At 54.7% G+C, this 25,082-nt stretch overlaps 1 protein-coding gene across 4 annotated transcripts in view; it reads left to right on the top strand.

Annotated features, from left to right (window-relative positions):
* Positions 1–3,475: 3,475 nt before the first annotated feature.
* GPSM1 (G protein signaling modulator 1) overlaps positions 3,476–25,082 on the top strand; it is a 324,213-nt gene continuing 302,606 nt past the window's right edge. Inside the window, exons 1-2 of one of the 4 annotated variants that reach the window (XM_068249096.1) lie at positions 3,476–3,655; positions 19,803–19,916. In XM_068249096.1, coding sequence (XP_068105197.1) covers positions 19,858–19,916 — 59 coding nt within the window. In that variant the 5' untranslated portion in view covers positions 3,476–3,655; positions 19,803–19,857. Of the gene's footprint in view, positions 3,656–19,739; positions 19,917–25,082 lie in introns of those variants that run through there. The other 3 variants (XM_068249099.1, XM_068249094.1, XM_068249097.1) reach the window with 3 other exon arrangements.

Below are 25,082 nucleotides of genomic sequence, written 5' to 3'. Positions count from 1 at the left end.
TAGGATTAGAGTGTGAGCTCCTCTGAGGACAGTCAGTGACATAACTATGTACTCTGTAAAGTGCTGCAGAAGATGTCAGGGCTATATAAATACATAATAATAATATGGTAGGACATTAGACTACGACTATGGTAGGATTAGATTGTGAGCTCCTCTGTGGACAGTCAGTGACATGACTATGTACTCTGTAATGTGCTGCAGAATATGTCAGTGCTATATAAATACATAATAATAATAATATGGTAGGACATTAGACTATGACTATGGTAGGATTAGAGTGAGAGCTCCTCTGAGGACAGTCAGTGACATAACTATGTACTCTGTAATGTGCTGCAGAAGATGTCAGTGCTATATAAATACATAATAATAATAATATGGTAGGACATTAGACTATGACTATGGTAGGATTAGAGTGTGAGCTCCTCTGAGGACAGTCAGTGACATGGCTATGTACTCTGTAATGTGCTGCAGGAGATGTCAGTGCTATATAAATACATAATAATAATATGGTAGGACATTAGGCTATGACTATGGTAGGATTAGACTGTGAGCTCCTCTGAGGACAGTCAGTGACATGACTATGTACTCTGTAATGTGATGCAGAAGATGTCAGTGCTGTATAAATACATAATAATATATTACGTGTTTCGTGCGGCAGGACAGGTCCTCTTCACTCTTGCTCAGTGCAGTTCATTGCTGTGCAGACAGTGCAGTCAGTCACCTTGCGCCTCTTGATTCGTGTCACATGACATGCAGAGACTGGAGCCGAAAGAGGATTAGCTGCACGGCACAACACTGATCTGCACTAAAGAGGACCTGTCCTGCAGGTAATGTATAACGCCCCTCTGCTGTTCTGCATTACATACGGGGCCATGTGTATTAGCAGAGAGTGCGTGAAAAAATCCTTAGCATTAGCTGTCTTAATTTATATTACTGTTAGGTTTCATCTTTTTCTCCTCTTCCTTTAGATGTTAGTTGGTGCTCCAGGGCAGAGATGTCAGCCGTGTGCCTGAGAAGCTGCCTGCTGGCCTCAGTGACGCCCGGCTGGTGCTACCGGAGAATGCCCTGATCAGGTGATTATCTGTGGTGCCGCAGCAGTGATGACCTCACACGTGTCTTCAGTGTGACATCAGAGTGACACACAAGCGGGTATAAAGCTGTCAGTTTTGTGAACGTACGTGGCACAACACCCGCGCTATAATGCAGCACACACAGGCGCATGCTCACAGAAAGTGTGATATGACAGTATGATCCATTACAACACACAGATGTGGACATACCATTTTATAGGCCGCACATTCACAGTAACGCGTTGTGGCATTAGTTTGCTGAGTGAAAGCATGTAGGCCGCGCAGTCACAGTAACATATCATACCATTAGGCCTCATTCACACCATCAGTGCAGAATGGGCGTGCGATTGGAACGCAACGGGCACAAACGCACGTCATATGCGCTGCAGCAGTGTGATAGCTTATATATGATCTGAACGCTGTCTATGCACTTCTGGTGATTTTGCGTGTCGCATACCATATGCTCTGCCAAAATGCGCATGGCAGCGTATATGATGTGAACGAAGCCTTACCGTATGGAGCACAAAAACGCCCATAAATAGGGTCAATGAGACAGTAATAATACCAACATATAGACAAAATAGATTGTATGCAGAATAGAAATGGGCCAATCAAATGGGTTTCCTGCTTATCCTGAATGGTCCAGGTTCAAGTAAAAAGTTGCTGTAAATTTGCATGCAAGAATTATCTACAGGCGTTGCTGTAGAGTTGTTGCTGCAGAGAGGCGTGGCTGTAGAGTTGTTGCTGCAGAGAGGCGTTGCTGTAGAGTTGTTGCTGCAGAGAGGCGTTGCTGTAGAGTTGTTGCTGCAGAGAGGCGTGACTGTAGAGTTGTTGCCATAGAGAGGCGTGGCTGTAGAGTTGTTGCTGCAGAGAGGTGTGGCTGTAGAGTTGTTGCTGCAGAGAGGCGTGGCTGTAGAGTTGTTGCCATAGAGAGGCGTGGCTGTAGAGTTGTTGCTGCAGAGAGGAGTGGCTGTAGAGTTGTTGCTGCAGAGAGGCGTGACTGTAGAGTTGTTGCCATAGAGAGGCGTGGCTGTAGAGTTGTTGCTGCAGAGAGGTGTGGCTGTAGAGTTGTTGCCGTAGAGAGGCGTGGCTGTAGAGTTGTTCCCGCAGAAAGGCGTGGCTGCAGAGTTGTTGCCGTAGGGAGGCGTGGCTGTAGAATTGTTGCTGTAGAGAGGCGTGGCTGTAGAGTTGTTGCTGCAGAGAGGCGTGGCTGTAGAGTTGTTGCCGTAGAGAGGCGTAGCTGTAGAGTTGTTGCTGCAGAGAGGAGTGGCTGTAGAGTTGTTGCTGTAGAGAGGCGAGGCTGTAGAGTTGTTGCCGTAGAGAGGCGTAGCTGTAGAGTTGTTGCAGTAGAGAGGCGTGGCTGTAGAGTTGTTGCCGCAGAGAGGCGTGGCTGCAGAGTTGTTGCTGCAGAGAGGTGTGGCTGTAGAATTGTTGCTGTAGAGAGGCGTGGCTGTAGAGTTGTTGCTGCAGAGAGGCGTAGCTGTAGAGTTGTTGCCGTAGAGAGGCGTAGCTGTAGAGTTGTTGCTGCAGAGAGGAGTGGCTGTAGAGTTGTTGCTGTAGAGAGGCGAGGCTGTAGAGTTGTTGCCGTAGAGAGGCGTAGCTGTAGAGTTGTTGCAGTAGAGAGGCGTGGCTGTAGAGTTGTTGCTGTAGAGAGGCGAGGCTGTAGAGTTGTTGCCGTAGAGAGGTGTAGCTGTAGAGTTGTTGCCGTAGAGAGGCGTGGCTGTAGAGTCGATGCTGCAGAAAGGCGAGGCTGTAGAGTTGTTGCCATAGAGAGGCATGGCTGTAGAGTTGATGCTGCAGAGAGGCGAGGCTGTAGAGTTGTTGCCGTAGAGAGGCGTAGCTGTAGAGTTGTTGCTGCAGAGAGGAGTGGCTGTAGAGTTGTTGCTGTAGAGAGGCGAGGCTGTAGAGTTGTTGCAACAGAGAGGCGTGGCTGTAGAGCTGTTGCCGCAGAGAGGCGTGGCTGTAGAGTTGTTGCCGTAGAGAGGCGTAGCTGTAGAGTTGTTGCTGCAGAGAGGAGTGGCTGTAGAGTTGTTGCTGTAGAGAGGCGAGGCTGTAGAGCTGTTGCCGTAGAGAGGCGTAGCTGTAGAGTTGTTGCTGCAGAGAGGTGTGGCTGTAGAGTTGTTGCCGCAGAGAGGCGTGGCTGTAGAGTTGATGCTGCAGAGAGGCGAGGCTGTAGAGTTGTTGCCGTAGAGAGGCGTAGCTGTAGAGTTGTTGCTGCAGAGAGGAGTGGCTGTAGAGTTGTTGCTGTAGAGAGGCGTGGCTGCAGAGTTGTTGCCGTAGGGAGGCGTGGCTGTAGAATTGTTGCTGTAGAGAGGCGTGGCTGTAGAGTTGTTGCTGTAGGGAGGCGTGGCTGTGGAGTTGTTGTTGTAGAGAGGCGTGGCTGTATAGTTGTTGCTGTAGAGAGGCATGACTGTAGAGTTGTTGCTGTGGAGAGGCGTGGCTGTAGAGTTGTTGCTGCAGAGAAGCGTGGCTGTAGAGAGGCGTGACTTTGGTGTTGTCTGGAGACAGGAAGCTGATGTTGGAGGGAACAGTGTGGTCTCCTCTTTGGCTGGTGGTGTCGCCCTACATAGCCGAGGACCTTGTTAGTGAGTATGGGGTGATTTGGGAGGGGGGATGATTATTTTATTTAGGGGTGGCAGGGAGAGGGGAAACAAATTGGGGGCTATGAAGTCACCTGGATGTAAGTTATGCATATTCTCTAGATTTTTGTCATTTGAAATGATTGTGTGTCTACAGGCGTGATGTCACTGATGACATAATTAGTGCGCAGCGTTGTTAGATCCCTGATGAAGAACACTATTGTTATGCTAGTCGCCACAACAGGATCCCTCTCACTTTTCCTCCCCCCTCCCCTCTCCATAGAACAAAAGAGCCTATTCAGCCAGGAGCCCAGCAGTGTCTGTACAGCAATCATTCCTAAACTGTCACCCAAAACGATGACTAAATATCATTTTGGGATGACAGTACCTGAAAAGGTGTATGAGGCTTTAGTTACATTTTCTCACTGAGCAGGAATTAGAAAGATAAATATTATAGCAGAGCGATGCACTTGTTGCTATGGAGAAGGAAGGCGGGACAATTAAGCAACTTCTAGTGGGAGGAGTCAAGAAGAGAAGAGAAGAATTTTCTTGGTAGTCGCAGTCATTTATTTTAGGATTCTACAACTAAAGCAGATTTTCAGCCCAGACCTATATTTCAGGTTTAGATAAAATAGGGTGAGGTGACAACCATTATCTGGCTTTTACTGCTGTCTGTGCCCCTGTTGTGGTGAGATCTCTGCCCACTTTACGTGTGATGTCAGTAACAGAAAACTGTCCACTGGTAACTGCTACAGTGGTGGCTGATAACCTAAAGCCAAGCAAAGAAGGGGAAGGCAGAGCGGCGACACAAGGTGGTCCCTGCATACAGCACCTCAGCTACGGCCTGCGGGCCGCATGGAAAAAACAACTGTAGAGCACTTTAAAGGTATCCAAGCAACTTTTTTCTGCAGTTTGTCCTGGTTTCTAATAGCTGTAGGAACTGCCCCCTCCCTTTCCTCTGTCCCTATTTATCCAGGGGAAGGTGTAAAGTAGTTTATCAAATGTGACTTCTCTAAACTGTTTGAAGCACAGTGTCCTATCTCCCCAGCCCCTGCTGATGAAAGCTTTTGTTTGCTCATTGCTACTGCTTATTCCAGCAGTCCTTATCTGCCTACTCTTTCTTCTGGCAGCAGAAGTAGGGCAATAAAAGCTTCTAGCTAAAATTTAAATGTAGCAATGAGCCACATTGTTAGCATGCATTTTTAATGGCTATTGAGATGCCCTGGGGGCTAAAAATGCTGCTCAGTTCACTTAAAAGGCCACCAGTGAAGGTTCGGCTGGCTACATTTGACCCCGCGGATCAGACTAGGATATGCCCGATATGGCCAATCTTCGTGTACCACTGCTGCCATCTTCACCACTATGTGGAGTTTGGCTACACGGTCTCCGTGCTCCGGTACAATAGCTGCAATTTAACATTCTGCCTATGCGCTGCCTAAATTACCAGCCGATAGCCCAAATTCCCTGCTTCAGTCAGACAGTTTCCTCCACCATCGAGAGCAGAACTATCGGTCGCAGTAACGAGACGCAGCCAGATTCAGCCCCAATCTTCTCCTTCCCACCTGATAGAAGAATCTGTGCAGATCTCTGCCAGACCAAAACCGTTTCCTAATTCCGCAGACAGAAATCCTAAATCCGGAATCTGCAGCATTCCAGTCCGCTGCAGGTAACCGGATTCCACAATCGTCAGGGGATCGGAGAACCGGCAACGCCTTGCATTAGAAACAGGCTGCCCCGAAAATCCGGGACAATGAGGGCTTTATGTGAAAACTATTCACACGTGTGCGTAACTCCAATGTCACTTATGTCACACAGTGAGGAGGCTGCCATCTCAAGGTGTCCATTCACAGCACAATGCTAAATGTAAATCGTTCACCAACACTCCAAAAATTATATTACAAGTCGCTCAAAAATGAAGTAGAAAAAAATCTGGCATCCACTTGGATTTCGCTGTTGTGTTTTTTAGAACACCATTTTACATTGGTTATGCATATAAAGGGTTTTCCAATCAAGAAAAAAATCTGTTTATTCCACAGCGCTGTACAGAGATCACTGATCCATTCCCATCAGTCTCTGCACCAGAGGAGCTTACACTCTAATGCCTTCATCGCAGTCACACACTATTATTATTATACACTTATATAGCTCTGACATATTCCACAGGGCTGTACAGAGATCACTAATCCATTCCCATCAGTCTCTGCTCCAGAGGAGCTTACACTCTAATGCCTTCATCGCAGTCACACACTATTATTATTATACATTTATATAGCTCTGACATATTCCACAGCGCTGTACAGAGATCACTGATCTATTCCCATCAGTCTCTGCACCACAGGAGCTTACACTCTAATGTCCTCACCACAGTCACACACTATTATTATTATACACTTATATAGCTCTGACATATTCCACAGGGCTGTACAGAGATCACTAATCCATTCCCATCAGTCTCTGCTCCAGAGGAGCTCACACTCTAATGTCCTCACCACAGTCACACACTATTATACATTTATATAGCTCTGACATATACCACAGCGCTGTACAGAGATCACTGATCCATTCCCATCAGTCTCTGCACCACAGGAGCTTACACTCTAATGTCCTCACCACAGTCACACACTATTATTATTATTATACATTTATATAGCTCTGACATATTCCACAGCGCTGTACAGAGATCCTGATCCATTCCCATCAGTCTCTGCACCACAGGAGCTTACACTCTAATGTCCTCACCACAGTCACACACTATTATTATTATACATTTATATAGCTCTGACATACAGTGGTGTGAGAAACTATTTGCCCCCTTACTGATTTCTTATTCTTTTGCATGTTTGTCACACTTAAATGTTTCTGCTCATCGAAAACCGTTAACTATTAGTCAAAGATAACATAATTGAACACAAAATGCAGTTTTAAATGATGGTTTGTATTATTTAGTGAGGAAAAAAACCTTTAAAACCTACATTGCCCTGTGTGAAAAAGTGATTGCCCCCCTTGTTAAAAAATAACTTAACTGTGGTTTATCACACCTGAGTTCAATTTCTGTAGTCACCCCCAGGCCTGATTACTACCACACCTGTTTCTATCAAGAAATCACTTAAATAGGAGCTATCTGACACAGAGAAGTAGACCAAAAGTACCTCAAAAGCTAGACATCATGCCAAGATCCAAAGAAATTCAGGAACAAATGAGAACAAAAATACTGTAATTGAGATCTATCAGTCTGGTAAAGGTTATAAAGCCATTTCTAAAGCTTTGGGACTCCAGCGAACCACAGTGAGAGCCATTATCCACAAATGGCAAAAACATGGAACAGTGATGAAGCTTCCCAGGAGTGGCTGGCCGACCAAAATTACCCCAAGAGCGCAGAGAAAACTCATCCGAGAGGCCACAAAAGACCCCAGGACAACATCTAAAGAACTGCAGGCCTCACTTGCCTCAATTAAGGTCAGTGTTCACAACTTCACCATAAGAAAGAGACTGGGCAAAAACGGGCTGCATGGCAGATATACAAGGCACAAACCACTTTTAAGCAAAAAGAACATTAAGGCTCGTCTCAATTTTGCTAAAAAAACCATCTCAATGATTGCCAAGACTTGTGGGAAAATACCTTGTGGACCGCCGAGACAAAAGTTTAACTTTTTGGAAGGTGCGTGTCCTGTTAAATCTGTCGTAGAAGTAACACAGCATTTCAGCAAAAGAACATCATACCAACAGTAAAATATGGTGGTGGTAGTGTGATGGTCTGGGGTTGTTTTGCTGCTTCAGGACCTGGAAGGCTTGCTGTGATAGATGGAACCATGAATTCTACTGTCTACCAAAAAATCCTGAAGGTGAATGTCTGGCCATCTGTTCGTCAACTCAAGCTGAAGCGATCTTGGGCGCTGCAGCAGGACAATGGCCCAAAAGACACCAGCAAATCCACCTCTGAATAGCTGAAGAAAAACAAAATGAAGACTTTGGAGTGGCCTAGTCAAAGCCCTGACCTGAATCCTATTGAGATGTTGTGGCATGACCTTAAAAAGGCAGTTCATGCTAGAAAACCCTCAAATAAAGCTGAAATACAACAATTCTGCAAAGATGAGTGGGCCAAAATTCCTCCAGAGCGCTGTAAAAGACTTGTTGCAAGTTATCGCAAACGCTTGATTGCAGTTATTGCAGCTAAGGGTGGCCCAACCAGTTATTAGGTTCAGGGGGCATTTTCTTTTTCACACAGGGCCATGTACGTTTTTAGTTTTTTTTTCTCACTAAATAATAAAAACCATCATTTAAAACTGCATTTTGTGTTCAATTATGTTATCTTTAACTAATGGTTTACGGTTTTTGATGAGCAGAAACATTTAAGTGTGACAAACATGCAAAAGAATAAGAAATCAGGAAGGGGGCAAATAGTTTTTCACACCACTGTATTCCACAGCACTGTAGAGAGATCTCTGATCCATTCCCATCAGTCTCTGCACCAGAGGAGCTTACACTCTAATGTCCTCACCACAGTCACACACTATTATTATTATTATACATTTATATAGCTCTGACATATTCCACAGCGCTGTACAGAGATCACTGATCCATTCCCATCAGTCTCTGCACCAGATGAGCTTACACTCTAATGTCCTCACCACAGTCACACACTATTATTATTATTATACATTTATATAGCTCTGACATATACCACAGCGCTGTACAGAGATCACTGATCCATTCCCATCAGCCTCTGCACCAGAGGAGCTTACACTCTAATGTCCTCACCACAGTCACACACTATTATTATACATTTTTATAGCTCTGACATATTCCACAGCGCTGTACAGAGATCACTGATCCATTCCCATCAGTCTCTGCACCAGAGGAGCTTACACTCTAATGTCCTCACCACAGCCACACATTATTATTATTATACATTTATATAGCTCTGACATATTCCATAGCGCTGTACAGAGATCCTGATCCATTCCCATCAGTCTCTGCACCAGAGGAGCTTACACTCTAATGTCCTCACCACAGTCACACTATTATTATTATACATTTATATAGCTCTGACATATTCCACAGCTCTGTACAGAGATCCCTGATCCATCTCCATCAGTCTCTGCACCAGAGGAGCTTACACTCTAATGTCCTCACCACAGTCACACTATTATTATTATACATTTATATAGCTCTGACATATTCCACAGCGCTGTACAGAGATCACTGATCCATTCCCATCAGTCTCTGCACCAGAGGAGCTTACACTCTAATGTCCTCACCACAGTCACACTATTATTATTATACATTTATATAGCTCTGACATATTCCACAGCGCTGTACAGAGATCACTGATCCATTCCCATCAGTCTCTGCCCCAGAGGAGCTTACACTCTAATGTCCTCACCACAGTCACACTATTATTATTATACATTTATATAGCTCTGACATATTCCACAGCGCTGTACAGAGATCACTGATCCATCAGTCTCTGCACCACAGGAGCTTACACTCTGATGGCATTGAAGCCTGCTGGTTTTTGTAGTCCTGCAGAAGACATGGGGCCTAGGTTGTGTCTTTCCAGTCTTAGGCATGTAATTAGCTTCCTCTGTCTTGCAAGCAGCCAGCACTTCTCAGCTATGTTGACACCTCCTGGGGACAAGGAAGTCCTTGAAACAATTGCTTGACAGTTTGCATGGCACAGTGTTGACAGTTGGCTTCCTGCAGAGGTCAGATTAGATTCAGAGCTCATTGCTGGTGTACCGGGAACCCCCCAAGAACAGAAGGGGGCATCTGGCCACCTCCAGCAGGAGAAGAGGCCCCCCCCCCACCTGTGCCAGGGGAAGAGGGTATCTCCAGCAGCAGCAGGGTGAGCAGCAGAGGCTCTGCCAGGGGAAGAGGGCACCTCCAGCAGGAGCAGGGTGAGCAGCAGAGGCTCTGCCAGGGGAAGAGGGCACCTCCAGCAGGAGCAGGGTGAGCAGCAGAGGCTCTGCCAGGGGAAGAGGGCACCTCCAGCAGGAGCAGGGTGAGCAGCAGAGGCTCTGTCAGGGGAAGAGGGCACCTCCAGCAGGAGCAGGGTGAGCAGCAGAGGCTCTGCCAGGGGAAGAGGGCACCTCCAGCAGGAGCAGGGTGAGCAGCAGAGGCTCTGCCAAGGGAAGAGGGCACCTCCAGCAGCAGCAGGGTGAGCAGCAGAGGCTCTGCCAGGGGAAGAGGGCACCTCCAGCAGGAGCAGGGTGAGCAGCAGAGGCTCTGCCAGGGGAAGAGGGCACCTCCAGCAGGAGCAGGGTGAGCAGCAGAGGCTCTGCCAGGGGAAGAGGGCACCTCCAGCAGGAGCAGGGTGAGCAGCAGAGGCTCTGCAAAGGGAAGAGGGCACCTCCAGCAGCAGCAGGGTGAGCAGCAGAGGCTCTGCCAGGGGAAGAGGGCACCTCCAGCAGGAGCAGGGTGAGCAGCAGAGGCTCTGCCAGGGGAAGAGGGCACTTCCAGCAGGAGCAGGGTGAGCAGCAGAGGCTCTGCCAGGGGAAGAGGGCACCTCCAGCAGGGTGAGCAGCAGAGGCTCTGCCAGGGGAAGAGGGCACCTCCAGCAGGAGCGGCAGGGTGAGCAGCAGATGCTCTGCCAGGGGAAGAGGGCACCTCCAGCAGGAGCGGCAGGGTGAGCAGCAGAGGCTCTGCCAGGGGAAGAGCGCACCTCCAGCAGGAGCAGCAGGGTGAGCAGCAGAGGCTCTGCCAGGGGAGGAGGGCACCTCCAGCAGGAGCAGGGTGAGCAGCAGAGGATCTGCCAGGAAAAGAGGGCACCTCCAGCAGAAGCAGTGTGAGCAGCAGAGGCTCTGCCAGGGGAAGAGGGCACCTCCAGCAGCAGCAGGGTGAGCAGCAGAGGCTCTGCCAGGGGAAGAGGGCACCTCCAGCAGGAGCAGAGTGAGCAGCAGAGGCTCTGCCAGGGGAAGAGCGCACCTCCAGCAGGAGCAGGGTGAGCAGCAGAGGCTCTGCCAGGGGAAGAGGGCACCTCCAGCAGGAGCAGGGTGAGCAGCAGAGGCTCTGCCAAGGGAAGAGGGCACCTCCAGCAGCAGCAGGGTGAGCAGCAGAGGCTCTGCCAGGGGAAGAGGGCACCTCCAGCAGGAGCAGGGTGAGCAGCAGAGGCTCTGCCAGCGGAGGAGGGCACCTCCAGCAGGGTGAGCAGCAGAGGCTCTGCCAGGGGAAGAGGGCACCTCCAGCAGCAGCAGGGTGAGCAGCAGAGGCTCTGCCAGGGGAAGAGGGCACCTCCAGCAGCAGGGTGAGCAGCAGAGGCTCTGCCAGGGGAAGAGGGCACCTCCAGCAGGGTGAGCAGCAGAGGCTCTGCCAGGGGAAGAGGGCACCTCCAGCAGGAGCAGGGTGAGCAGCAGAGGATCTGCCAGGGGAAGAGGGCACCTCCAGCAGGAGCAGCAGGGTGAGCAGCAGAGGCTCTGCCAGGGGAAGAGGGCACCTCCAGCAGGAGCAGGGTGGGCAGCAGAGGCTCTGCCAGGGGAAGAGGGCACCTCCAGCAGGAGCAGCAGGGTGAGCAGCAGAGGCTCTGCCAGGGGAAGAGGGCACCTCCAGCAGGAGCAGCAGGGTGAGCAGCAGAGGCTCTGCCAGGGGAAGAGAGCACCTCCAGCAGGGTGAGCAGCAGAGGCTCTGCCAGGGGAAGAGGACACCTCCAGCAGGAGCAGCAGGGTGAGCAGCAGAGGCTCTGCCAGGGGAAGAGGGCACCTCCAGCAGGAGCAGGGTGAGCAGCAGAGGCTCTGCCAGGGGAAGAGGGCACCTCCAGCAGCAGCAGGGTGAGAGGCAGAGGCTCTGCCAGGGGAAGAGGGCACCTCCAGCAGGAGCAGTGTGAGCAGCAGAGGCTCTGCCAGGGGAAGAGGGCACCTCCAGCAGCAGCAGGGTGAGCAGCAGAGGCTCTGTCAGGGGAAGAGGGCACCTCCAGCAGCAGCAGGGTGAGCAGCAGAGGCTCTGCCAGGGGAAGAGGGCACCTCCAGCAGGGTGAGCAGCAGAGGCTCTGCCAGGGGAAGAGGGCACCTCCAGCAGGAGCAGGGTGAGCAGCAGAGGATCTGCCAGGGGAGGAGGGCACCTCCTGCAGGAGCAGGGTGAGCAGCAGAGGCTCTGCCAGGGGAAGAGCGCACCTCCAGCAGGAGCAGCAGGGTGAGCAGCAGAGGCTCTGCGAGGGGAAGAGCGCACCTCCAGCAGGAGCAGCAGGGTGAGCAGCAGAGGCTCTGCCAGGGGAAGAGGGCACCTCCAGCAGAAGCAGGGTGAGCAGCAGAGGCTCTGCCAGGGGAAGAGGGCACCTCCAGCAGGAGCAGCAGGGTGAGCAGCAGAGGCTCTGCCAGGGGAAGAGCGCACCTCCAGCAGGAGCAGCAGGGTGAGCAGCAGAGGCTCTGCCAGGGGAAGAGGGCACCTCCAGCAGGGTGAGCAGCAGAGGCTCTGCCAGGGGAAGAGGGCACCTCCAGCAGGAGCAGGGTGAGCAGCACAGGCTCTGCCAGGGGAAGAGGGCACCTCCAGCAGGAGCAGGGTGAGCAGCAGAGGATCTTCCAGGGGAAGAGGGCACCTCCAGCAGGAGCAGGGTGAGCAGCAGAGGCTCTGCCAGGGGAGGAGAGCACCTCCAGCAGCAGCAGGGTGAGCAGCAGAGGCTCTGCCAGGGGAAGAGGGCACCTCCAGCAGGAGCAGGGTGAGCAGCAGAGGCTCTGCCAGGGGAAGAGGGTACCTCCTGCAGGAGCAGGGTGAGCAGCAGAGGCTCTGCCAGGGGAAGAGGGCACCTCCAGCAGGAGCAGGGTGAGCAGCAGAGGATCTGCCAGGGGAAGAGGGCACCTCCAGCAGAAGCAGGGTGAGCAGCAGAGGCTCTGCCAGGGGAAGAGGGCACCTCCAGCAGGAGCAGGGTGAGCAGCAGAGGCTCTGCCAGGGGAAGAGCACACCTCCAGCAGGAGCAGGGTGAGCAGCACAGGCTCTGCCAGGGGAAGAGGGCACCTCCAGCAGGAGCAGTGTGAGCAGAAGAGGCTCTGCCAGGGGAAGAGGGCACCTCCAGCAGGAGCAGGGTGAGCAGCAGAGGCTCTGCCAGGGGAAGAGGGCACCTCCTGCAGGAGCAGGGTGAGCAGCAGAGGATCTGCCAGGGGAGGAGGGCACCTCCAGCAGGAGCAGGGTGAGCAGCAGAGGATCTGCCAGGGGAAGAGGGCACCTCCAGCAGAAGCAGGGTGAGCAGCAGAGGCTCTGCCAGGGGAAGAGGGCACCTCCAGCAGGAGCAGGGTGAGCAGCAGAGGCTCTGCCAGGGGAAGAGCGCACCTCCAGCAGGAGCAGGGTGAGCAGCACAGGCTCTGCCAGGGGAAGAGGGCACCTCCAGCAGCAGCAGGGGGAGCAGCAGAGGCTCTGCCAGGGGAGGATGGCACCTTCAGCAGGAGCAGCAGGGTGAGCAGCAGAGGCTCTGCCAGGGGAAGAGGGCACCTCCAGCAGGGTGAGCAGCAGAGGCTCTGCCAGGGGAAGAGGGCACCTCCAGCAGGAGCAGGGTGAGCAGCAGATGATCTGCCAGGGGAAGAGGGCACCTCCAGCAGGAGCAGGGTGAGCAGCAGAGGCTCTGCCAGGGGAGGAGGGCACCTCCAGCAGGAGCAGGGTGAGCAGCAGAGGCTCTGCCAGGGGAGGAGGGCACCTCCAGCAGGAGCAGGGTGAGCAGCAGAGGCTCTGCCAGGGGAGGAGGGCACCTCCAGCAGGGTGAGCAGCAGAGGCTCTGCCAGGGGAAGAGGGCACCTCCAGCAGGAGCAGCAGGGTGAGCAGCAGAGGCTCTGCCAGGGGAAGAGGGCACCTCTAGCAGGGTGAGCAGCAGAGGCTCTGCCAGGGGAAGAGGGCACCTCCAGCAGGAGCAGGGTGAGCAGCAGAGGCTCTGCCAGGGGAAGAGGGCACCTCCAGCAGGAGCAGGGTGAGCAGCAGAGGCTCTGCCAGGGGAGGAGGGCACCTCCAGCAGCAGCAGGGTGAGCAGCAGAGGCTCTGCCAGGGGAAGAGGGCACCTCCAGCAGGGTGAGCAGCAGAGGCTGTGCCAGGGGAAGAGGGCACCTCCAGCAGCAGCAGGGGGAGCAGCAGAGGATCTGCCAGGGGAAGAGGGCACCTCCAGCAGGAGCAGGGTGAGCAGCAGAGGCTCTGCCAGGGGAAGAGGGCACCTCCAGCAGGAGCAGGGTGAGCAGCAGAGGCTCTGCCAGGCGAAGAGGGCACCTCCGGCAGGAGCAGGGGGAGCAGCACAGGCTCTGCCAGTGGAAGAGGGCACCTCCAGCAGGGTGAGCAGCAGAGGCTCTGCCAGGGGAAGAGGGCACCTCCAGCAGGAGCAGCAGGGTGAGCAGCAGAGGCTCTGCCAGGGGAAGAGGGCACCTCTAGCAGGGTGAGCAGCAGAGGCTCTGCCAGGGGAAGAGGGCACCTCCAGCAGGAGCAGGGTGAGCAGCAGAGGCTCTGCCAGGGGAAGAGGGCACCTCCAGCAGGAGCAGGGTGAGCAGCAGAGGCTCTGACAGGGGAGGAGGGCACCTCCAGCAGCAGCAGGGTGAGCAGCAGAGGCTCTGCCAGGGGAAGAGGGCACCTCCAGCAGGGTGAGCAGCAGAGGCTGTGCCAGGGGAAGAGGGCACCTCCAGCAGCAGCAGGGGGAGCAGCAGAGGATCTGCCAGGGGAAGAGGGCACCTCCAGCAGGAGCAGGGTGAGCAGCAGAGGCTCTGCCAGGGGAAGAGGGCACCTCCAGCAGGAGCAGGGTGAGCAGCAGAGGCTCTGCCAGGCGAAGAGGGCACCTCCGGCAGGAGCAGGGGGAGCAGCACAGGCTCTGCCAGGGGAAGAGGGCACCTCCAGCAGGAGCAGGGTGAGCAGCAGAGGATCTGCCAGGGGAAGAGGGCACCTCCAGCAGGAGCAGGGTGAGCAGCAGAGGCTCTGCCAGGGGAAGAGGACACCTCCAGCAGGAGCAGGGTGAGCAGCAGAGGCTCTGCCAGGGGAAGAGGGCACCTCCAGCAGGAGCAGGGTGAGCAGCAGAGGATCTGCCAGGGGAAGAGGGCACCTCCAGCAGGAGCAGCAGGGTGAGCAGCAGAGGCTCTGCCAGGGGAGGAGGGCACCTTCAGCAGGGTGAGCAGCAGAGGCTCTGCCAGGGGAAGAGGGCACCTCCAGCAGGAGCAGCAGGGTGAGCAGCAGAGGCTCTGCCAGGGGAGGAGGGCACCTCCAGCAGGAGCAGGGTGAGCAGCAGAGGCTCTGCCAGGGGAAGAGGGCACCTCCAGCAGGAGCAGGGTGAGCAGCAGAGGCTCTGCCAGGGGAAGAGGGCACCTCCAGCAGGAGCAGGGTGAGCAGCAGAGGCTCTGCCAAGGGAAGAGGGCACCTCCAGCAGCAGCAGGGTGAGCAGCAGAGGCTCTGCCAGGGGAAGAGGGCACCTCCAGCAGAAGCAGGGTGAGCAGCAGAGGCTCTGCCAGGGGAAGAGGGCACCTCCAGCAGGAGCAGGGTGAGCAGCAGAGGCTCTGCCAGGGGAAGAGCGCACCTCCTGAGGAAGGGCTACGCCCGAAACATGTCGTGTCCTTGTGTGCTCTTGAACTGTATGGCTTGAATACAGATCACTTGAAGAAGCAAACGGTGTGCTGTCTCCTGTTTTTTGCATAGTACAAAGAGTGCAGGAGTGGTGTACCTGCGGGAGAGCGGCACCTGCTTCCAGGCCTGGAGACGGATAGGCCTGTATAAGTGTGTGGAAAGTGTGTTCGACATTGTGAAGAGGGCACCTCTAGCAGGGTGAGCAGCAGAGGCTCTGCCAGGGGAAGAGGGCACCTCCAGCAGGAGCAGGGTGAGCAGCAGAGGCTCTGCCAGGGGAAGAGGGCACCTCCAGCAGGAGCAGGGTGAGCAGCAGAGGCTCTGCCAGGGGAGGAGGGCACCTCCAGCAGCAGCAGGGTGAGCAGCAGAGGCTCTGCCAGGGGAAGAGGGCACCTCCAGCAGGGTGAGCAGCAGAGGCTGTGCCAGGGGAAGAGGGCACCTCCAGCAGCAGCAGGGGGAGCAGCAGAGGATCTGCCAGGGGAAGAGGGCACCTCCAGCAGGAGCAGGGTGAGCAGCAGAGGCTCTGCCAGGGGAAGAGGGCACCTCCAGCAGGAGCAGGGTGAGCAGCAGAGGCTCTGCCAGGCGAAGAGGGCACCTCCGGCAGGAGCAGGGGGAGCAGCACAGGCTCTGCCAGTGGAAGAGGGCACCTCCAGCAGGGTGAGCAGCAGAGGCTCTGCCAGGGGAAGAGGGCACCTCCAGCAGGAGCAGCAGGGTGAGCAGCAGAGGCTCTGCCAGGGGAAGAGGGCACCTCTAGCAGGGTGAGCAGCAGAGGCTCTGCCAGGGGAAGAGGGCACCTCCAGCAGGAGCAGGGTGAGCAGCAGAGGCTCTGCCAGGGGAAGAGGGCACCTCCAGCAGGAGCAGGGTGAGCAGCAGAGGCTCTGACAGGGGAGGAGGGCACCTCCAGCAGCAGCAGGGTGAGCAGCAGAGGCTCTGCCAGGGGAAGAGGGCACCTCCAGCAGGGTGAGCAGCAGAGGCTGTGCCAGGGGAAGAGGGCACCTCCAGCAGCAGCAGGGGGAGCAGCAGAGGATCTGCCAGGGGAAGAGGGCACCTCCAGCAGGAGCAGGGTGAGCAGCAGAGGCTCTGCCAGGGGAAGAGGGCACCTCCAGCAGGAGCAGGGTGAGCAGCAGAGGCTCTGCCAGGCGAAGAGGGCACCTCCGGCAGGAGCAGGGGGAGCAGCACAGGCTCTGCCAGGGGAAGAGGGCACCTCCAGCAGGAGCAGGGTGAGCAGCAGAGGATCTGCCAGGGGAAGAGGGCACCTCCAGCAGGAGCAGGGTGAGCAGCAGAGGCTCTGCCAGGGGAAGAGGGCACCTCCTACAGGAGCAGGGTGAGCAGCAGAGGATCTGCCAGGGGAGGAGGGCACCTCCAGCAGGAGCAGGGTGAGCAGCAGAGGATCTGCCAGGGGAAGAGGGCACCTCCAGCAGAAGCAGGGTGAGCAGCAGAGGCTCTGCCAGGGGAAGAGGGCACCTCCAGCAGGAGCAGGGTGAGCAGCAGAGGCTCTGCCAGGGGAAGAGCGCACCTCCAGCAGGAGCAGGGTGAGCAGCACAGGCTCTGCCAGGGGAAGAGGGCACCTCCAGCAGCAGCAGGGGGAGCAGCAGAGGCTCTGCCAGGGGAGGATGGCACCTTCAGCAGGAGCAGCAGGGTGAGCAGCAGAGGCTCTGCCAGGGGAAGAGGGCACCTCCAGCAGGGTGAGCAGCAGAGGCTCTGCCAGGGGAAGAGGGCACCTCCAGCAGGAGCAGGGTGAGCAGCAGATGATCTGCCAGGGGAAGAGGGCACCTCCAGCAGGAGCAGGGTGAGCAGCAGAGGCTCTGCCAGGGGAGGAGGGCACCTCCAGCAGGAGCAGGGTGAGCAGCAGAGGCTCTGCCAGGGGAGGAGGGCACCTCCAGCAGGAGCAGGGTGAGCAGCAGAGGCTCTGCCAGTGGAAGAGGGCACCTCCAGCAGGGTGAGCAGCAGAGGCTCTGCCAGGGGAAGAGGGCACCTCCAGCAGGAGCAGCAGGGTGAGCAGCAGAGGCTCTGCCAGGGGAAGAGGGCACCTCTAGCAGGGTGAGCAGCAGAGGCTCTGCCAGGGGAAGAGGGCACCTCCAGCAGGAGCAGGGTGAGCAGCAGAGGCTCTGCCAGGGGAAGAGGGCACCTCCAGCAGGAGCAGGGTGAGCAGCAGAGGCTCTGCCAGGGGAGGAGGGCACCTCCAGCAGCAGCAGGGTGAGCAGCAGAGGCTCTGCCAGGGGAAGAGGGCACCTCCAGCAGGGTGAGCAGCAGAGGCTGTGCCAGGGGAAGAGGGCACCTCCAGCAGCAGCAGGGGGAGCAGCAGAGGATCTGCCAGGGGAAGAGGGCACCTCCAGCAGGAGCAGGGTGAGCAGCAGAGGCTCTGCCAGGGGAAGAGGGCACCTCCAGCAGGAGCAGGGTGAGCAGCAGAGGCTCTGCCAGGCGAAGAGGGCACCTCCGGCAGGAGCAGGGGGAGCAGCACAGGCTCTGCCAGTGGAAGAGGGCACCTCCAGCAGGGTGAGCAGCAGAGGCTCTGCCAGGGGAAGAGGGCACCTCCAGCAGGAGCAGCAGGGTGAGCAGCAGAGGCTCTGCCAGGGGAAGAGGGCACCTCTAGCAGGGTGAGCAGCAGAGGCTCTGCCAGGGGAAGAGGGCACCTCCAGCAGGAGCAGGGTGAGCAGCAGAGGCTCTGCCAGGGGAAGAGGGCACCTCCAGCAGGAGCAGGGTGAGCAGCAGAGGCTCTGACAGGGGAGGAGGGCACCTCCAGCAGCAGCAGGGTGAGCAGCAGAGGCTCTGCCAGGGGAAGAGGGCACCTCCAGCAGGGTGAGCAGCAGAGGCTGTGCCAGGGGAAGAGGGCACCTCCAGCAGCAGCAGGGGGAGCAGCAGAGGATCTGCCAGGGGAAGAGGGCACCTCCAGCAGGAGCAGGGTGAGCAGCAGAGGCTCTGCCAGGGGAAGAGGGCACCTCCAGCAGGAGCAGGGTGAGCAGCAGAGGCTCTGCCAGGCGAAGAGGGCACCTCCGGCAGGAGCAGGGGGAGCAGCACAGGCTCTGCCAGGGGAAGAGGGCACCTCCAGCAGGAGCAGGGTGAGCAGCAGAGGATCTGCCAGGGGAAGAGGGCACCTCCAGCAGGAGCAGGGTGAGCAGCAGAGGCTCTGCCAGGGGAAGAGGACACCTCCAGCAGGAGCAGGGTGAGCAGCAGAGGCTCTGCCAGGGGAAGAGGGCACCTCCAGCAGGAGCAGGGTGAGCAGCAGAGGATCTGCCAGGGGAAGAGGGCACCTCCAGCAGGAGCAGCAGGGTGAGCAGCAGAGGCTCTGCCAGGGGAGGAGGGCACCTTCAGCAGGGTGAGCAGCAGAGGCTCTGCCAGGGGAAGAGGGCACCTCCAGCAGGAGCAGCAGGGTGAGCAGCAGAGGCTCTGCCAGGGGAGGAGGGCACCTCCAGCAGGAGCAGGGTGAGCAGCAGAGGCTCTGCCAGGGGAAGAGGGCACCTCCTGCAGGAGCAGGGTGAGCAGCAGAGGCTCTGCCAGGGGAAGAGGGCACTTCCAGCAGGAGCAGCAGGGTGAGCAGCAGAGGCTCTGCCAGGGGAAGAGGGCACCTCCGGCAGGAGCAGGGTGAGCAGCAGAGGCTCTGCCAGGGGAAGAGGGCACCTCCAGCAGGAGCAGGGTGAGCAGCAGAGGCTCTGCCAGGGGAAGAGGGCACCTCCAGCAGCAGCAGGGTGAGCAGCAGAGGCTCTGCCAGGGGAGGAGGGCACCTCCAGCAGGAGCAGGGTGAGCAGCAGAGGCTCTGCCAGGGGAAGAGGGCACCTCCAGCAGGAGCAGGGTGAGCAGCACAGGCTCTGCCAGAGGAAAAGGGCACCTCCAGCAGGAGCAGGGTGAGCAGCACAGGCTCTGCCAGGGGAAGAGGGCACCTCCAGCAGCAGCAGGGTGAGCAGCAGAGGCTCTGCCAGGGGAAGAGGGCACCTCCAGCAGGAGCAGGGTGAGCAGCACAGGCTCTGCCAGGGGAAGAGGGCACCTCCAGCAGCAGCAGGGTGAGCAGCAGAGGCTCTGCCAGGGGAAGAGGGCACCTTCAGCAGGAGCAGCAGGGTGAGCAGCAGAGGCTCTGCCAGGGGAAGAGGGCACCTCCAGCAGCAGCAGGGTGAGCAGCACAGGCTCTGCCAGGGGAGGAGGGCACCTCCAGCAGGAGCAGGGTGAGCAGCAGAGGCTCTGCCAGGGGAAGAGGGCACCTCCAGCAGCAGCAGGGTGAGCAGCAGAGGCTCTGCCAGGGGAAGAGGGCACCTCCAGCAGGAGCAGCAGGGTGAGCAGCAGAGGCTCTGCCAGGGGAGGAGGGCACCTCCAGCAGGAGCAGGGTGAGCAGCAGAGGCTCTGCCAGGGGAAGAGGGCACCTCCAGCAGGAGCAGCAGGGTGAGCAGCAGAGGATCTGCCTGTGGCTATCAGCCTGGCTGCTGCATTGTGAGCAGCAGTGGGAGAGGGGAGGGCCGGGTCACACAGCAGAAGGAAACATCTCACAGCTCCCCCTCCTCACTGCCCCCTGATAATACAGCGCTGGATGACATCACACACAGGGGGAGTGATCTGTGCGACTTTGTATGTGTAACATACATCACTTCCTAGCTGCCATAGCACAAGTGTTATAGGAACAGGGATGTCTGTCTGATCACTGAGCTCTTCTCTGTCTCCCCAGACACACAATACGTGGATGGTCTATCCAATCCCCTCTGCAGGAGCTGCACCCATACATGGCTTTCCTGGCAAGCAATGGACCCCACCAGCCACCTGCTAGAAGACTCTATTCCAGGTGAGAGCGCTGGGCCGACTGCTGGGGGGCTGCTTCCCTGTCTGCTGGGGGGAGAGTCTGCTGGGGGGCTGCATCCCTGTCTGCTGGGGGGCTGCAGCTCTGTCTGCTGGGTGGAGAGTCTGCTGGGGGGCTGAAGCTCTGTCTGCGGGGGGGGGGGGGGGGGGGGAGAGTCTGCTGGGGGGCTGCATCCCTGTCTGCAGGGGGGGCTGCAGCCCTGTCTGCTGGGGGAGAGTCTGCTGGGGGGCTGCATCCCTGTCTGCTGGGGGGCTGCATCCCTGTCTGCTGGGGGGCTGCATCCCTGTCTGCTGGGGAGAGTCTCCTGGGGGCTGCAGCTCTGTCAGCTTGGGGGAGAGTCTGCTGGGGGGCTGCATCCCTGTCTACTGGGGGGCAGCAGCCCTGTCTGCTGGGGAGAGTCTCCTGGGGGGGCTGCAGCTCTGTCAGCTGGGGGGAGAGTCTGCTGGGGGGCTGCATCCCTGTCTACTGGGTGGCTGCAGCCCTGTCTGCTGGGGAGAGTCTCCTGGGGGGCTGCAGCTGAGTCTACTGGGGGGCTGCATCCCTGTCTGCTGGGGAGAGTCTGCTGGGGGCTGCAGTTCTGTCTGCTGGGGGGAAAGGGGGTCTGCAGCCCTTTATGGCGAGGGAGAGGGGGTCTGCAGCCCTTTCTGGTGGGGGAGAGGGGGTCTGCAGCCCTTTCTGGTGGGGGGAGAGGGGGTCTGCTGCCCTTTGTGCTGGGGGGAGGGGGTCTGCAGCCCTTTCTGGTGGGGGAGAGGGTGTCTGCAGCCCTGTCTGCTGGGGGGTAAGGGGGGCTGTGTTCAGACATAAGTGTGGCTGCGTCTGTCGCTCGGGGGGGGGGGGGGGGGGGGCTTTGTGGCTGGTGACAGGCAGATCTTCCCCCAGAGCGAGCAGAACTCACACTTCTGTGGCTCAGAAGGTAAAGATGTATTTACAACCCGTTCTGTATCACCAGACGCCGATAAAGAGGATGCCAGAAATATTTCATCCACCGTCTGGCTTCCTAATTCCATGTAGGTAAGGTCACCTCTAAAAAATGGCAACAGGGTGAGGATTCAGACACCATGACATTTTTTTATTTTTTATATAGTCTTCCGAGATGTAAACTTCTTGGCTGTGAGTTCACTGAAGGACGCAAATTCTTCTGTCCATCTGAGGGACCCCCATATCTCATGTCTCTCCACAGGTCCGCCGTATCCCTCAGTCCCTCCGGAGGACCCCATATCCCACGTCTCTCCACAGGTCCGCCGTATCCCTCAGTCCCTCCGGAGGACCCCCATATCCCACGTCTCGCAACAGGTCCGCCGTATCCTTCTGTCCCTCCGGGGGACCCCATATCCCACGTCTCTCAACAGGTCCACCGTATCCCTCTGTCCCTCCGGGGGACCTCCATATCCCACGTCTCTCAACAGGTCCGCCGTATCCTTCTGTTCCTCCGGGGGACCCCTATATCTCACGTCTCTCCACAGGTCCGCCGTATCCCTCAGTCCCTCCGGAGGACCCCCATATCTCACGTCTCTCCACAGGTTCACCGTATCCTTCTGTCCCTCCGGGGGACCCCATGTTCTCACATCTCTTGACAGATCCTCTGTATCCTACTGTCCCTCCAGGGACATCTCTCGAAGGGTCGGCTGTATAGATCTGTATCAATAATTCTAGGTTTCCATTATTGTCGATTTCAGGATCCATCCCGATTTTTGATTGGATGCTGTTGGGCTCCAAATCCAGAGAGGTGACATGAGCTGGTGGCTGAGGGTCACAGAGGTATTCTACAGTCACCAGCCTGTGGAAGGGTAATGTCACATGGCTGGTTTAGTTGCAGTGACTAGTTGGTAGCAATACACTAGTAGCTTCAGCTTACATAGTTTCCATCAACTTGTCGTAGCCTCCATCAACTTGTCGTTGTCTCTTCCAACATGGAGTAGTCTCCACTGACTTGTTGTCACCTTCACCAACTTGCAATTGTCGCCTCCACCAATTTGTCCTAGCTTCCACGAATTTGTTGTTGCACCTACCAACATGGCATGGTCTCCACCAACTTTTGATAGTCTCTACAAAATTGTCGTAGCCTCCACCAACATTTAATAGCCTCCACCAACATTTCATAGCCTCCACCGACTTTTCGTAGTCTCCACCAACTTGTCATAGCTTCCGTCAAATAGTCGTAGCCTCCACGGCTGTGGAGTCGATACAAAAATGTAACTGTGGGTACATGTAAGAGTGATGTGCAGGTACTCTGCAGGGGAATAAAGAGATTCTTCCTCTATTACACATTCTTCATGCACAATCTGAACAAGGTTTATGGGTAACTAGCTGATTGTCCGGCGTTACACGGGTAGGTATTTGGCTGGTGTCGGCTCCACCCACTCTTTCTAACCCTAACACACAATTACTCAATGACCAAGTTTGTGAGCTTTGTAGTCTTTGGCATCAATAATTTGCATTGAAATGAAAAAATCTGATGGGTTGTTTGTGGCTCCACCCCCTTTTCTGAATTTGAACCCCAGTCACCCAGTGACCAACTGTACCAGGTTTGAGGCTTGTGCCATTAACAGTGCAAAAATGGTAGCAATTAAATATTCCCTTGAAAAGCAATAGGTGAAGCTTAATACACTTTTGTAGGCTCCACCCACTTTTCTGAATATTAACTCCATTCACCCAGTGACCAACTGTGCAACGTTTAAGAACCCTGCCATTAACAGTGTAAGAATGGCTGCAGTTTACATCTTCCCAGTGAAATTTGTATTTGTCTCCACCCACTGATTGCCCGACGTTGCCCGGGTATGTATTTGACTTGTGTTGGTTCCGCCCACTTCTTCTAACCCTAACGCACAAACACTCAATGACCAAGTTTTTGAGCTTTGGTGTCTTTAGCATCAATCATTTGTATATTCCCATAGAAATTAAACAAATCAGATTGGCTGTTGTGGCTCTTCCCCTCTCCAGCATTTGAACCCCAGTCACCCAATGACCAACTGTAGCAGGTTTGAGGCATCTGCTATTACCAGTATAAAAATGGCAGCAATTTAAATATTCCCCTTGAAAATCAACAGGTGAATTTTGATTGGCTATTATAGGCTCCACCCACTCCCCTGAATATTAATCTCAGTCACCCAGTGACCATCTGGGCAAAGTTTGGGAACCCTGCCATTAACAGTGTAAGAAGGCCCGCAGTCTACATTTTCCCAGTGAAATTTGGTTTTTGCTCCGCCTACTTTTTGTAACCTGGACATACAGTCACTCAATGACTAAGTTTGTGAGCTTTGGGGTCCTTGGCATCAATAATTTGTATTTTCCCAAGAAATGAAACTGTTTGTGGCTCTGTCCTCTTTTCTAAATTTGAACCCCAATGACTAACTGTACCAGGTTTGAGGCTTGTGCCATTAACAGTGCAATGAATGGTAGCATTTTTAATATTCCCCTTTAAAATCAACAGGTGATTTTGATTGGCTTTTTTAGGCTCCACCCACTTTTCTGAATATTAATCCTAGTCACAAGTAACCAGCTGTGCAAAGTTTGAGATCCCTGCCATTAACAGCGAAGAAGGGCTGCAGTTTACAATTTCCCAGAAAAATCTGTTTTTGACTCCACCCACTTTTTGTAACCTTGACACACAGTCACTACTCAATGACCAATTTTGTGAGCTTTTGTCTTCCTGGCATCAAAATTGTGTGAATGGAAGCAGTTTATCCAAAAAAAGCAAATCTGATTGGCTGTTTGTGGCTCCACCCATTTAGTGAATTTGAACCCCAGTCACTTGATGACCGACTGTAGCAGGTTTGAGGCCTCTGCCATTAACAGTGTAAGAATGACAGCAGTTTCAATATTCCCCTTGAAAATCAATAGGTGAATTTTGATTGGCTCTTGTAGGCTCCACCTACTTTTCCGAATATTAATCCTAGTCCCCCAGTGATCAACTGTGTCAAGTTTGAGAACCCTGCCATTAACAGTGTAAGAATAGCTGCAATTTATATTTTCCCATGTAAAAAGTTAGTTGTTTTTGGCTCCGCCCACTATTTCTAATCTTGACATACAGTCACTCAATGACCAAGTTTATGAGCTTTGGGGTTTTTGGCATCAATAAGTTGCATTTTACCATTGAAATTAAACAAATCTGATTGGCTGTTTTGGCCCGCCCCCTTTTCAGAATTTAAACCTCAGTCTCCCAGTGACTGACTGTAGCAGATTTTAGCGCTCTGCCATTAAGAATGTATGAATAGGAGCAATGTAAATATTCCCCTTGAAAATCAAAAGGTTAATTTTGATTGGCTGCTGTAGGCTCCACCCACTTTCCTGAATATTAGTCCCAGTCACCCAGTGGCCAACTGTGTCAAGTTTGAGAACCCTGCCAATAACAGAATGGCTAAAATCAATCTAAAAAATCAGATTGGCTGTTTGTGGCTCCACCCACTTTAGTGAATTCGGACCCCAGTCACCCAATAACTGACTGTATCAGGTTTGAGAACTCTGCCATTAACAGTGTAAGAATGGTAGCAATGTAAATGTTCCCCCTTGAAAATCAATAGGTAAATTTTGATTGGCTGTTTTTAGGCTCCACCCACATTTCTGAATATTAATCCCAGTCACCCAGTGGCCAATTGTGTCAAGTTTGGGAACCCTGCCATGTAAAAAATTAAGTTGTTGGCGCCGCACACTTTTTCTAACCTTGACATACAGTCACTCAATTATCAAGTGTATCAGCTTTGGGGTCCTTGGTATCAATACTTTGTATATTCCCATTGAAAAATAAACAAAACTGATTGGCTGTTTGTGGCTCCGCCCCCTTTCTGAATTTGAACCCTAATCACCCAGTGACCAACTGTACCAGGTTTGAGGCATCTGCTATAAACAGTATAAGAATACTATTCCCTTTGAAAACCGAAAGTTGAATTCTGATTGGCTGTTGTAGGCTCCACCTACCTTGCAAATTCTTAATGTCATTCACCCAGTGACCAACTGTGCAAAGTTTGAGAACACTGCCATTAACGGTGTAAGAATGGCTACAGTTTATATTTTCCTAGTAAAATTTGTTTTTGGCTCCGCCCACTTTTTGTAACCTGGACACACAGTCACTCAATGACCAAGTTTGTGAGCTTTCAGGTTCCTGGCATCAAAAATGTGTGAATGGAAGCAGTTTATCCACTAAGGAAATCTGAT

Source organism: Hyperolius riggenbachi, chromosome 8 (genome assembly GCF_040937935.1).
Source record: "Hyperolius riggenbachi isolate aHypRig1 chromosome 8, aHypRig1.pri, whole genome shotgun sequence".
NCBI classification, from domain to species: Eukaryota; Metazoa; Chordata; class Amphibia; order Anura; family Hyperoliidae; genus Hyperolius; species Hyperolius riggenbachi.
The sequence above is the reverse complement of the archived record's forward strand: the minus strand, read 5'-3'. Positions and strand labels throughout refer to the sequence as shown.